The following is a 14730-nucleotide window of genomic DNA, read 5'->3' as shown; positions in this document are numbered from 1 at the left end:
TGTAGTCTCTCAGTTTTAGACATGCTTTTACTCTTATATAATTAACCAAGAATATATGGGTGGTTGGTAGCTTGAAAATTATTAGGCGCTCCAAGAATATGAACAGCATGATACTCACATCCTATCACAAGATGTCATATCATTAAAATTGCTTTTGAAAGTACTAATCATATCATCTTGTGATAGAATGTGAATATCAGTGTTCATACTCTAAGCTACTTTATAATAACTGTCTTGCCTCCTGATGCACCGGACCTTTTGTACTTTATTTTAATGAATTTCTTGTTCGGCAAAAAAATTTGGTAACATTGACACATTTTAGTTAAGCATTGCAACAATTTGAAGGTATAAGCATTATTATTTTTTTTGGCCAAGTTAAGACAAACATCAACGTTAGGGCATTATACTCGTACCCTTTTTAAAAAGAGAATAGAAATGATATCAAAATTATGATATAAAGTCATAAGAAAGTTAATACTAACAACAAAAAGGAATAGACAATGCTTGGTTAACACAGACCTCTCTTCATCACTACCACATTTTTTCTACAATTTTGTTTTAGTCGAGTACCAGAAGTAAATACTGGTATTCATAAGAAAGAATAATCAATGAGAAAATCAGAAGGATTCTCTTCTTGTTTTTCCCCCTATTTTCTTCAGGCCAAGTGAGTCTTGAATTTCTCCCTTCAAGAAATTTACACAAATTTGCCAAACTACAAAACTCGTTTATATAACTAATATTTGCCATTACAACATGAATCAAACACCAACTTCCCACCACAAGGGCAAATTGGTATTTGTTATTCACACAAAGTACCAGAAGCAAGTCTGTTTACTGTGGATACAAATAAAAAGCTTTACATATGAACTGTCTTATCTTCCGTTTTCTCTTAACCAGCAATGGTAATAAAAAAAACCGACCTATAATTTCAACCACTAAATGGGAGCCCCATCTCCCCCCACTCATATTATACACAAATTTTACGAGGAATATAAAGGTAAACGTATCTCATCATCACTATTCGTGATAAAAGCCAAAACTGCGGGACGGAATTATCAGGTGACATCACTTGGGCACCTGGTTCTGCGGCTGATGACCACCCAGTGGCTTAGTTTGGCATGCTGTTGACATCACACGTAACCGTCGAGCAATCTCTGTGAACGATGGGCGGGCCACTGGGTCAGGGGCCCAACACTGCTCCATTAGAAGTTGCCATTCAGGATCGCAGAAGCTTGGCACGGGTGGTCTTAACGTGTTGTTCACTATGCCTCCTGCGTGCAAGAAAATACACCATCAAATAGAGTGCTGTTTCTAGGATATTTTTCCCCTCCAGTTAATGAAGTATATAGAAATCACAAGTACAGAAAAAAATCAGATATAAAATATTTTTTTTTACAGATGGAATTTGATTCATAAATTGGACTGAAAATAAGAAAATATAAGACAAGAAAGAGCATGTTCTTGGACATAACGAATAGTAATGCCAACGCCATAGCTAAGAAAAAAAACAAGGAAAAAGAAAGAAAGAAAATGAAGCTCCTCATTGAACTCAGCATTAAAAGATTATATGCAGAGCGACTGATTTGGGAGAAATCATTGCTAAACATCTTTGCCGGCAGGTGACACCTCTGATTCTCTGAATCTTTTCATTGCCACCAGTAACCGGGACAAAGTCCCGACTAATCCCAAGGGTGCACAAGTCCTCGGCAATGAGTTTCCCTCAAGGGCACCTCGGACAATTCAAGAGGAAATTCTCCAGTCCGATAGTCCTAAGAGTGTGAATGTGGAATTTCGAACCCAGGACATCCGGTTTATACGGCTCATCCCTAGACCACTATGCCATCCTTTGGGGTTCTTACTTTCCTTGGATAGTCTGAGCTGCCAATCGATATATTTTGATGTTTTATTCATTTAAATTTATTTCCTTTCCATTATTTTTTTACTTGATTTTGAGTTACTTTTATTTTATATTTTATAAAGGGTGCCACAGAGCGGACTTGTCATTTGATACAATTAGAAAGGATGCTTTTCACACATCAGGTGTAGTGGTGCTCTACAAATAAAATTTATTGCTTGGTTTAGTCACCCTGAGAGAGAGAGAGAGAGAGAGAGAGAGAGATTATTTCAAACCTATGATTGCTCCGTAGTGCATATTGGCATAAGGCTCCTCACAGGTGAGAATCTCCCAAAGGACAATTCCAAACGAGAACACATCAACCTGCAAGACATGCATTGACCTATTATGGATTGGGCACAATCTATGAGAAATGGAAGGCATAGAAGGCACCTTTAAAACCATCTTCAATAATTAAACACCCATCCCCAACAGTAAAGGTGATGCTCATCAGTTCTTAATACTCATAGGTTTAAAACAATCGAGTGCCACTAGCTTCGATGGTAAATAGCTTCACCAAAAAACAACAGCAAAACAGGTTCAGGAAAGAAATTTTATTTTCTTGTACAATAGAACCTAGATAAAATAGTAATTTCCCAAAACTAACATTCAGCATAGGTCAAGTTTGCATCTCCCCAAACTATTAAAGAATCAGCCAGTGATACGTTAATATAATTTATGCTTCTTCCTAAAAGTAAGAAATATACTGTATTCTTACTTATAAAATATATATATATATATATATATATATACCGCACTACCTCACCTTTTCAGAAACCATACTACTGCTCCCATTCAATAGCTCTGGAGCCATCCATGGAAGGGTTCCCCTTACACCACCAGTCACCAAGGTATTTCTTTTAATTTTTGACAAGCCAAAATCCCCTACCTGCACAACAAGTAGTACGTCACCAAAAACCTTTTCTCTGATGCAAAAGAGGAAGTTTAGGACGACCCTTTGGCAGGGGGTTGCAGTGTGGAGTTACTCTACTGCTTAGCTGTGAGAGAGAGAGAGAGAGAGAGTATTTTCAACTATTTATGAGGTCTGCCAGAGACATCCAAACCATCAGCATTAATTACCTTGCAAATAGGTCTTAAAGGATCTTTCAAGTTGACAAGCAAGTTGTCACACTTCAAATCAAAATGAACAATATTTTTGGAATGCAAATATTCCATTCCAAAAGCAGCATCCATTGCAATAATGAGTCGCTTGCGATGGTCGAGTTGCCTGGACGTATATTCAACATATTTAAGATGAAGAAGATAGGAGGAAGTTCAACTTCTTAAGCATTGAACAATATATTACCTATCCTTGCTTAGCAAAACATGTCTAAGAGAGCCATTCACCATGAACTCAGTCACAGTGGCTAGTGTTCCTCCAGGCCCATCTTGAACCACCCCATAAAATGCCACCACATTAGGATGGTGAAGCTTTGAAAGAATTTCAGCTTCACGCCAGAACTCCGTGGTCTGGAAAGGGTGATTACCAGTTACTGAGAAACAAACATATGAAAAAGTAGTCTCCCTTAATGAGAAAAAGCAATCAATGGTTAGGGTGAGGATACCCTCCACCGGTAAGTTCCGGAAGTAAACTGGAGCACCAGAAACAGGGACTACCCAAGCTAATAGCAAGGGATCACAGCCATCTCAAATTGGCAACATAATCCTTCCTAGGCTTCAAGTTATAATAGTGATATACAAATGAAATGTTAGATAAATAACTTAGGTTTGATTGTCGCAACTGAAATTTTCAGGACTGACTCTTTCATGTACTCAATTAATCATTTGACAGGAAAACAAATTAGCAAACACCTGAAAGACCTACTGAATGAAAGAAAACTCACCAATCTTTCCTGCTCCGATGAGCGACCCGTGAAACAGATTTTTTTTATTCGCTTAATGGCAACATCTGATCCTCTCCATTTTCCATGATAAACTGTCCCAAAACTGCCAGAACCCAATTCCCTTAGCTCTTCAAGATCTTCATTCTTAATGATCTGTTACGACATCATGAACAGTAATCAAGGAAGGAAGCATACAATTGATTCAATATAAATGCACGAAGTGCCAGTGCCAAAAACTTTAATGCCCTCAAGTTCTGAAAATTTTGCCATGTCCAAAGAGAAACTAAACTTGCAGTTAGAACACCCTGGGAAGGGGAAGGGGAGGGAGGAGAGAAAACAAGGAAACAAAAAATACAAACAGAGGAAAGATATAATTAAAACAGTTCCAGTTCCCTAGAGCAGCTTTATATTTTATTTTTAGTTCTGGCGAGAAAGGGAGGAGACAGCAGCCAGTAACCATTTCATATGAGCATAGCAATTACCAAGTCATAATCATACTGACTTGTCACACAATTACCAGAACGAAGGCATTCAACAAAAGAATTCAGGTGGAGGCCCAACCATGCCTCCCAAATACCAACATTCTTTAATGGGCTTAACTTTCATGATTTTCACGTTTCTTTTTCTCCTTTTAGATAGATGTATTTTTTATATACTTCCTGGGTACTTGGATATTGCCTTTTAATGAAATCTTATAAAAATGGTACTAAGGATGAGCCTGATTCATCATGCAGATCAGAATGTTAAAAGAAGTAACTGATACATAGATCTTAATGACTTGGAAATGTGAGACACCTATCAAGGGTTTCTCAGCTCAAAACCAAAGAACATATACATAGTGTGGAACCTTTCTAAAAGATATACATACAATGAAAGTTATGAAACCAAAAACTACAATAATACAGTAGGGAAAATCTCAATTTATTCAACCTGCATTCCAAAAAGAGATATTCATGTCAAAGCACCTAATACATAAGAAATAACCTTGTAATCAAACATGACATGGCACATGGATCACAGTACAATAACATCAAAACCAGGTTTAGCTAAAAGGTTGATCATTGTCGCAGACAGGACAGTTAAAGACCATTAATATGAAACATAATGACTATATATCAAGTATTAACTACGTTATCTATCAAAAAAAGTAATAACTACGTCAGAGAAAATCTGGAAAAAATGTTACCAGAGATTTTCTTTAGTCTCTTGGTGTCTCTTATCATTGCCTTGCATTGTTGCATTATGATTATATATTTTTCTATGTTCCAATTCGTCGTAACTTTAATTTGTTGATAATAAGAAAAAAAGAAGAACTTGCTACATTCAGAAATAAATTGCAAAGAAACATGCCACATGATGAGTTAAGCAACCTGCAACACAAACTTCAGGGAGCACTGCAGAGAGAACAAGGGGGATTTAAAAGATTTTTCAAGATTAGAATATGGACCGACTTCCTGGGTTTATCATGATGAGCTTCATAGTTTTTTACTCGTAGGTATAGTTTTATTACCAACTTGAGTAATTTGGGAAGCAAACAGATTGTAGCCTGCATATAAATTGGAATTGGAGTTGTGTAAGTTGTACTAGCTATTAAAGTTGTGTAAGTTGTACAAATTGGAATTGGAGTTTGGTCTTAGAATTCAAAGGAATGGAAGATTTTTGTCCTATTCTTGACGACCACAAAGCCCAACGCAATAGATATGATGATTATATTGGCTGCATTATCTTGAGACAATGATGTTAAACTAAAACCAAAGTATCTAAGTGCATTTCTTCATAGAACAAATACAACATTCAGAACACCTTCATGGTCTTGACTACGGTTCTCAAGCAAATCCTCAGTAAGGTTTCCTTCTCTCTGTCTAGCTCTTTTATTCTTTCTGCTAAAGATTTTTGGGCAGCTGCAAGCCTGCAACTAAAATCACTTTCTAGAGACTAAAAAGTTTCTCCAAGACTAATTATTGTGACTGTTTGGAATTCATTGCAAATACATTCATGGATCCATTATTTCCTCATCAATCCAAATGTAGAACAATCAAGTTGTCGTCATCCTAATTCCAATAAGGGTTGCTAATTCATTTTGAGGTCAAACCCTTGTTCTAATCTTCAATTACTATTGCTTTTATGTAACCTTGCAACAAATTAGGGTATCTGCCAGAGACCAAATTACTAATCTGATCATATCTCTTTCCTTGTGGATTACTTATAAAAAAAAATAGCACCTTATGGGTTCCCCAGTCGAAAAAAAGAAAAAAGGAATATAATTAGTCCAACACCTAGGACCTTAAGGTAGACAAGATTCAATGGTGCTGCATCAATCATGAACCAAAAATAGGAGAACCATAATCCAGCCGTCCAGCAAGGTATTTCATTTAAATTTTACAATATCATCAAGTATCACAAATTAATTGTTTCTTCCTCTTTTTCTTTCATTTTCCTTCCTCCTTTCTCTCTCTGTTTCTTCCTCTTTTTCTTTCATTTTCTTTCATTACTCTTGTTTTATAGCTAATGAAGACTCACAAAAAATTCCTGCATTATGATTCAAAATAAACTAAAAGCCAATATATAAATATGCTTTCTTTTACTTTTGCCATCTTTGATTTACAAATAAATATGAAACAAGTGATCATGCATATACAGACACATATAGAACAGGTAATTACACATGCGCGAGCGCGCGCACAATACAGAATCCAACGATCACTCCTCACAAATGAAATTTCTAAAGTCCAGGATCCACTAGTTCACTCTGCTTCCAGACGCAAAAAGGGATCATCAAGATATATCCGAATCGTACCTCGAAATATTTGTTACAATGCAAGTGAAAAAAAAATTAAAAATAAAAACTTCCATGTAACCTCATGCTGGTGTGTAGTGTAAAATAAGGCATGATTCAACTATTTCCATATTGATGATAATGGAGATGCAAACTTTGAGCATCATACCCCGGGATTAGTCAGGACACTGTTCCTGGACACCCGGTGCCAATAAAAAAAAAAACTTTGAGCATCATACCTGCAAGGTGTTAATATCAAAATCTGCCAGAGAAAGATCAGCAAGAGGTGTACCGGCATTCTGAATATCCAACTTCCCATCCTATGATTGTTAAGAGAAATAATAAAACATGGTCACATGCAGCAAGCACTACGGGTGCAGGATTGGTAAAGAAAAATGTCACAAAGTACCTCATAATCCGATTCTGGCATTCTGGGGATAACCCCATCCAACTGCGCACTTCCATTTCCCTTGAGCTCAGGACTGTAATCTGGTTGCAAATTCATGGTGTTGGGTCCGATAACACCAGATGACCCTAGTTGAAATTCTTCATCCAAATGGATTTGGGAGTCATTTTGATCTAGAGCTGCCACCCCGTCAGACTTCATTGGTGGATAGCTGTAATCTATAGGAGCCCCTTCCTCGTTTGTGAGTGAGGACAAGAAACCTAAATGATCCTGATCCATAAGGGAAATATCTTTTCTGACAAACTCATCCTGGGCCAACTTTCGAAAATATGACCAGTGCTTGGGCTCATGATTCTCCATGTTCAAGCTCAAGCCAGTTCCGTCACTAGGTAGCGGGCCCATACCAGAGAGGTTCTGCGATATTCTCGCCTTTGAGAATATATCAGACAGGAAATCATGAGGAAAGCGATCATTTATATCAATAAGAATATCTCCCTGCTCCGGATTACCAACAACAGGGGCCTCACCTTGAGGAACGCCTCTAGCTGGCTTCTCAGCCCAAGCCAAGGGCTCTGCATTGGCCATACCGTTATTCCCACTGTTCTTACTGGTAGCCATCTCACTCCATTCAAATTCTTGTGGCCTTAAAGCAGAACCTTCCATGTGCTTGTCAAATGTACCTTGACTTAACATTAGATTATTCAAGTTATCATCTTCTTTACTGTTTATAGAGTGATCTTTGTAGTTTTCTTTTATCCAGGCCATTCCGCGTTCATCCTCAGGATTAATCTGCATATGTCTCAAATTAGATTTCTGTAACTTTGACTCAAGCTTATCCTCAGAAATATTAAAGTGTATGTCATTGATATACTTTTCAAGCTTCACCAGTTCATCTTCAACATTCTGAGTATCTGTAAACAGAGGTTGTGAAGATGAGTTGGAATACTCATTCTGAAAAGCCACATGTCCATCATGCAACTTATCAACTGATTCAGTAATTGGCTGAGAATGATCAGAAAGTGCTTGAGTTATCAGAAACTGAGAACCTAAAGAATCATCAGACTTGGACAAGCGGTTCAATTCTGACAGCTCCCTGGGAATTGGCTCAGAATGAAAAACCGGTGGAGGAACCAGCGGTGCTTCAAGGTAGCTAAAGTCAGTTTGATAAGCCTCAGAGCCACCATATCCCAGAGTGATTTGTCCACCAGATGCATAAAAATGGACATCTTTGTTATTCTTTGTCCCATCATTTAAACCTTCAGCTGACATTTTATTCAGTATGGGTTCCTGGAGCTTTTTATTGCTTTTCATAGACACCAAGGATGATCCTGTGTCTGCAGCCGAATTGGTAACCAACACTTCTTCGCCAGAAATATGACTCAGAACAGAAAAATCACGTGGATAAGAAGAAACAGCATAATCATGGTCAAAAATTTTATCTTTGTTTGTTTCATTTATTTTTTGGAGTGAGCTTTCCCTACTCATTTTTGCCTCCTTTGATGATGCTTCCTTCTCCTGCAATTGAGTTTTATCAGGTTCATTTAGCTTATGGGCTGAGCTATCTCTTTTCAGCTTCATCTCTTTTCCAGATACTTCAGGATCTTGTAAATGAAAACCATACAGCTGCCCAGTCAAACCTCCCTGCTGAGTCAGATGGCTATGGACAGGTATTGGAGCTAAATTCTCTCCAGCAGTGGCATGGTTAGAATGATCAGAACCATAACCATATTGTAATGCAACTGACAAGGAAACAGTACTCTTTTCATCTTTCTTAGGGAAGCTCTCCAAAGGCTGGAAAGGAGAGAAAGAATGCTGTCCAGCTTCTCCATGATGATTCCTTTGTCCCTGATAAGGATATGAATTGGATTCGTAAGCACTAGATGAGCTTGGTAGCAGAGGCTGAGAAGACTGACCAGTCGACAAAGGTGTATCAACTGCCAAATGTGCAGTGCTGGCAGCAGCTAATTCTGGGGCAGCTCGACCACTCCCCCTTTCAACATTTAGGCTGAGTAACTCATCCAAGTTGTTTCCTGAAGCACTTGCCAAAGCAATTGAGTTATTTCTCAAACCTAGATCCATTCCATTCACAGCAACAACATACTGAATCTCAGAATCACCCTCAGTGTTTCCGAGACCAAACTCAGCATCCTCCAAATCACCATTACAAAACAGGAACACCCTTAGCTTCTTTGATCCCCCATCTTGCAGGCCATCATTACATTCTTCCATCATGTTTTGCAGGTCCTCATCAGAAGATACGGACACTAATGCATCAAGATCCTCACCAGGAAGCTGATATTTTATTGAATTAGTTTGGTTGTAAATAGTCAACATTTTCTGCACAAGATCTTGCCAAGAAATATCCTTCCTAATCTGGATAATGCGTGTCTCTCCACCGACATATCTAAGCTTTCCATCGCTGGGACGAGGCAAAATCTTCCCGCCAAAGCTGCAGAGGAACTTCACCTTTGTTGATGAGCTATCAGGGGCCCCTGAAGAGGCATAACCATGAAATCCTTGACTAATGTCATTCCTTGACGAGGTTCGGGGCACTGACTGCAATGAATCATAATAACTTTTGTCCTCGTGTGAGGAAGGTCCCTTTCTCTCAAAACCCTGAATGTGAGCATTTTCTACTGAACTGAGTATTACATTTTCAGACCCACTTTCTGAACCCGTGTGGCTCATTCCCAGCACACCATAAGTACTTGGAACAAACTGCTGCCTAGGATTCACCCTTTCCCGCATAAATTCAAGAGCAAACTCCTCACCAGTTTGAATGGAGAAATTCAGCACAGGTCTTGCTCCAACCGACATATTGTAATCAGGAGGTCGCAAGTTGGTGTTGATATTACTCGACAGATCGGGGAAAAATCTTTGGTTTGCAGACCCAAGTCCCTCATTTCTAGTTTCACCACTGGTGTAAATTTGTTCATAGTTCTTCCGTTGGTCCACCGTACCCTTTCCCAGATTTCGCTCCATTTACTTCAACTTCTGGGGGATAAACACCCAATTTGAGATGCCATGAATATCGACCCAGTGAAATATCAGCACAAACTACAGAGAACTTGCAGAGAACCTTCTTCAAGTGCAGATAAGTATTTCAGATCCTTAATAAGGAACCTGGGAGTAGACAAGCTTTCAGTAATTCAGTCACTCACACATAAACTTCTCTCAAACTAAGCAATCTTAAGACAAACTAGCATTATTCCTGATTAAAAAAAAAAAAAAAAGCTTCAAGAATTTTATTCCTCTATGAAAAATAAAAAGATCTCTTAAAACACTATCATCAAATTTTTGAGGAAACAAAACCATTAAATATTATGCTGTATGTAGGTAATCTAATTCTAGCAAAAAAAAAAGTACCAAATAGATTAATTTCACCCGCAAACACGATAGGCTTAAAACTTTTGAGGATTTGCAAGCATTATCCACACACATCCTAATATAAACCAAAATTAAAGATTTGCCTCGACTTAGAAAAAGGTTATTAACTCCATGTAAACAACAATAATTAATTGTGTTAGGCTCATTCTAGTGACTTGGAGCTTTCAATTACCCCAATTTAGAAAAAGTCGGCTTTCTTTGTACGGACAGGTTCTTTGGGGAAGATCCTGACTGTGGACAACCTACGGAAATGTCGAGTCATTACTATTATTATTTTTTATAAGTAAACGATTGTATTATTAATAATAATAGGCTTATCCCAAGTACACAAGAAGGTATACACGAGTTAATGCCTATATAGGAAGAAGAAAAAGAAACAAGAAAGTCATGAATGCCAAGGCCATTAAAATCTACAGCTATGGCCCATAAAAATAATGTTTTAACAAAAGAGTGATCTAAGTTCCTCTATAGAGTGTTCTTTGTCTTCAAACATCCGGTCATTTCGCTCCTTCCATGGGCACCACAATCGAGTCATTATTATTGACTACTGTTGCATGTGTAGAAAAAGTGATGAAATAGTGGACCATTTGCTACTGCATTGGGAGGTTGCCAACACCCTGGGGGATGAGTTTTTGGAAGAGTTGGGTTAGCTGGGGTTATGCCTAAGAACGTGGTTGAGTTTATTGCAAGTTGGAGAAGCCTTCAAGGTATTCCGCAAATTGCTGCAATTTTGAAAATGGTCCCAATTTGCCTTTATGGTGCATCCAGAAGAAAAGAAGTGATCGGTCTTTTGAAGACCAGGAATGCTTGTAGGAGGAGCTTAGATCTTTCTTCTTCAATACATTATTTCTCTGGGCAGTAGCTATTGATTTTAATGGGATTAACTTTTCATGATTTTCTTGTATTTTTTTTCTTCTTCCTAATAAGGTGTTCCCTCTTGTATACAAGAGATCCACCTAAGCTGGAAAAGGGAAAAGTGCTAGAAAATCTTGAAAAGAGGAAACGAAAAAAGCTAAACTATTTTGGTCCATGGTCCAATGAAAGAGGGTATTAAGGAAGGAAGACTTGAGCTCAAACATTGAATCTTCACATTCTTCAAAGCTATGCTCATTTCTATCTCTGCAAACACTCCACAATAAGCAAGAAGGATCATATTCCACATTAGTGGGCAATAATGGCTAGAAGATCCATCACTCAAGAAGGCATAACTCAATCCATCTCAAATAGGCCAAAAGCCATACGCCATAAAGAGCACGCAACCCCATAATGCAGCAGAAGGGTAAGAATCTTCTCTAAAGCCATTGTTCAAGTGAAAAGTTCACTCTAAGGGGGCCTTATTCCTCTAAATAAGCTTACAAGGGAAATGGGCACTAACATAAGCACACAACACATTATAAGATACTTTCATTCGAACACTTCTTTCCTAAATGTGTCTCACAAGATTTTGTCTCTGCCATTACGTTCCACCCGACTTGAATGTAACTGGTCAAAGAACGATGCAAAGAGATATACCTCATAGTCACTGCCCTACTTGACAAAATTGACACACCTGACAACACTGAAAAGGATTGTGTTAGAGTTGATAGTGATCCCCGCATAAACATCCTTAAAGCAAGCGGTTCTAAATAACTCTAAGGAATCACATTTTAATAATTTTTCACCACACCAAAAAGCATGCCAAAAGCAAATCTTGAACCTGTCACCCACAATTAATTTTTTTGATAAGTAAGAGAAGTCCCACAACCCCTTCTAGTAAGTTTCTAGAGACCAACGTCACAAGACCCATTCACCTCATGAGAACACCAGCCACCACCCAAGCTTCCATAATCTATGTCCACTAGCACCCTCCAAAGGCTCTTTCATAGGCATAGCACCATGGTCATTTCCCCAACAGGGCTCTATTAGAGATAATCAAATTCTAATGAGGTTCCTTCCTCTCCGCAAGAAACCTTGTTATATATTTCCTAATCGGTTGGAAACTCCCACAAATAGTTGGGAAAGGGACTTATATTAGGGAGGAAAGTTCATAACATACTATTAATCAATGTGCTTTTGTTGCTTTTAGACAAATAAGCCTCTTCCAATCCACCAATCGATGTCTCATCTTCTCTAGAATATCTTCCCAAACCCCGAGGGAAGACCAAAATAAGCAATGGATAAAATAGAAATCCTACAACCAAGAATTTATATTAGACTAGCTCAATTCTCAACCCTGCCAACAAGAATTGACTTTGACAAGTTAAACTTTAAACAAAATACAGCTCCAGAGTAAAGGAATAAGAAAAACAGAGATTATCTAATTTCTTCATTTGCCTCGTAAAAAACCAAGGTACCATGTAGGAGCAAAAGATGAGAGACATTAAGCCCCACTCCATTCTCAATACCCATAGAGAAGTTTGATAAGAAACCCCTATGAATTGTAGCAGATACCATCCTACTCAGGGTCTCCCTGCTCACTCAATCTTAGTCTACTATCAAGGCAGGTCGTCTTTTAACGTCTTAACTTTACCCGCCAAAATACAATTTGAAGAACCTTGAAAATGGTAAGAACCCCACCATTGTTTCACTTTTTCCACAAAACCTTTTAACATTAGCCACATATTTCCAAAATCGAAATACTGTTTACCATCCCAAAAATCCTCACAATCAAGATGGAGGGTGAAATAATCGATGCAAAGCCTCACCGACCATTTCTAAAACGCTCCAAGGAAGTGAGCTTCCCACTCAGAGAAAATGAAAAAGTGATCCAGTCCAGACCAAGCAGGAATCTCTTGACAATTTGACAATGTAAAAGCTCCTACTCAATTTAAAGGATAATACTAACAAGTTAATTAGTGAGTTGAGTTGAGATGAAACGAAATGAGAGTTGAAAGTTGAATAAAATATTGTTAGAATATAGTTTTTTAATATTATTTTTGTTTTGGGATTTGAAAAAATTGAATTGTTTATTATATTTTGTTTGAAAGTTTGAGAAAGTAGTAATGAAGAGATGTTATCCAAACAAGGCCTAATTAGTAAAAAAATAGTAAGTAGCGACTAAGCACCTCAATAGGTCCAAATAACTGACTAGAGCTTGAATCAGCTGACTGGGTGTGGAATTGTCCTAGATAGAATGCCAGCAATAGACAATTATCTGAAATGGGTTCAGAATCAACCTAGAATTAGTGTCGTTGAGGTGTAAGCAATAGAACCGAAGAATCAAATAAATAAACAAAGATTGGTAAATGAAGTGAACCAAACTTCGCTACTGACAAGCGAGTTATTGTTAAAAAGTGAATAGGTGTTACTGACAATTAAGCAAACGCCATGCAGACCCAGAAAATAACATTTTGATACAAATCAATCTCAAAAGGCTTAATATTAAAGCTCACAAAACCCCGATTTTACAGCCAACAAAAGCTAAGAAAGCGGACCCGAACCTAACAACAAAACACGATCACAACAAAAAATACAATACAACAAAAGAAAAAGAACCATTAATTGTGTGAGAGATCGAGTTCAAATCGCTACAGAAGTATGACCAAAAAAACAATAAAACCCATCAGAAGCTCAAAATCTTACATTTACCTGAGAAAGCAGAGAATAAAAAAAAGAAAAAGCACCAGAAGACCCTGAGATTTGCTTGCTAATCAGGTCGGCTCAAGCAAATTTCACATCGCGCTCTCTCTTGTAGTTTATCTTCCAGAGCTGAGAGACGCTCCTCTCAACTCTCTCATATTTCGTTTCCTTAATGTTCAGACCCTTTTTTTAGTAGAATTTTGATTAGTTTCCATTTCTCTCTCGAATTTTACGACTTTCTTGGGCCCTAATCATGATTTTTACTTCCTTTCCTGTTGGTTCCGTCTGGAAATGCCTCTATTTTCCAATTTTTAAGATTACCCACGCGCTTCAGTGACGCGTCTCTCGGTAGGTGTCAAAAGGGGGCGGTCCCCACTTGATACAGAAGTGCGAGCCTAACTTAGGTGGCAGGATACTGTACCGCTATCCTCGTAATCTTGCCGTGAACTCTGGTTTTATATTACGGATTTTATTAACGCGATAATTTCTATATTTTATATGCATTGCCTTTTAAGTGAATTAAAATTGAATGAATAATTATATTAATAATATATGTACATCAACAAATTTTTATATTAATTAAAATTGCACTCCTAAAATCAGAAATGCATCATCTAAAAAGCATAAGTATCAGATAAGTGTGTCCGGTCGAACTTATTATTTTTATGAAAAAATTAAATTATTATCATATGAAATTAATTTAATTTTATAATTCACGACTCCGTTATTGCTTTTCATGATTAATATTTAATAAATTTTTAATCAATCTAAATATAAAAAAAAAAAAATGAAAAGGGAAGAGAGTATCCCATTTCAATTTGTTTCTGAAAAATTAAATAATAAATTTCTTTTATTTTCTTTTTTC

General features: G+C 37.5%; 1 protein-coding gene across 4 annotated transcripts; it reads right to left on the bottom strand.

Moving 5' to 3' along the window:
- Positions 1-677: 677 nt before the first annotated feature.
- LOC108996249 lies at positions 678-14129 on the bottom strand. Of its 4 annotated transcripts, XM_018972014.2 has the most exons (10): positions 13875-14124; positions 13352-13440; positions 6924-10043; positions 6754-6834; positions 3739-3891; positions 3201-3364; positions 2975-3122; positions 2661-2783; positions 2131-2218; positions 755-1271 (listed from the first exon to the last, which is right to left on the bottom strand). In XM_018972014.2, exons 3-10 carry the CDS (start codon positions 9900-9902, stop codon positions 1066-1068), a joined length of 3942 nt encoding a protein of 1313 aa, XP_018827559.2. In that variant the 5' UTR covers positions 9903-10043; positions 13352-13440; positions 13875-14124; the 3' UTR covers positions 755-1065. The 4 variants fall into 4 exon arrangements, with proteins under 4 accessions (XP_018827558.2, XP_018827559.2, XP_018827560.2 ...); XM_018972013.2 differs by lacking the exon at positions 13352-13440 and having other exon boundaries at positions 678-1271; XM_018972015.2 differs by lacking the exons at positions 755-1271; positions 13352-13440 and adding an exon at positions 1427-1844 and having other exon boundaries at positions 13875-14127.
- Between the last annotated feature and the right edge of the window lie 601 nt (positions 14130-14730).

This window comes from Juglans regia, chromosome 3 (assembly GCF_001411555.2).
Source record: "Juglans regia cultivar Chandler chromosome 3, Walnut 2.0, whole genome shotgun sequence".
Classification (NCBI taxonomy): domain Eukaryota; kingdom Viridiplantae; phylum Streptophyta; class Magnoliopsida; order Fagales; family Juglandaceae; genus Juglans; species Juglans regia.
This window is presented reverse-complemented; position numbering and strand designations above follow the sequence as displayed.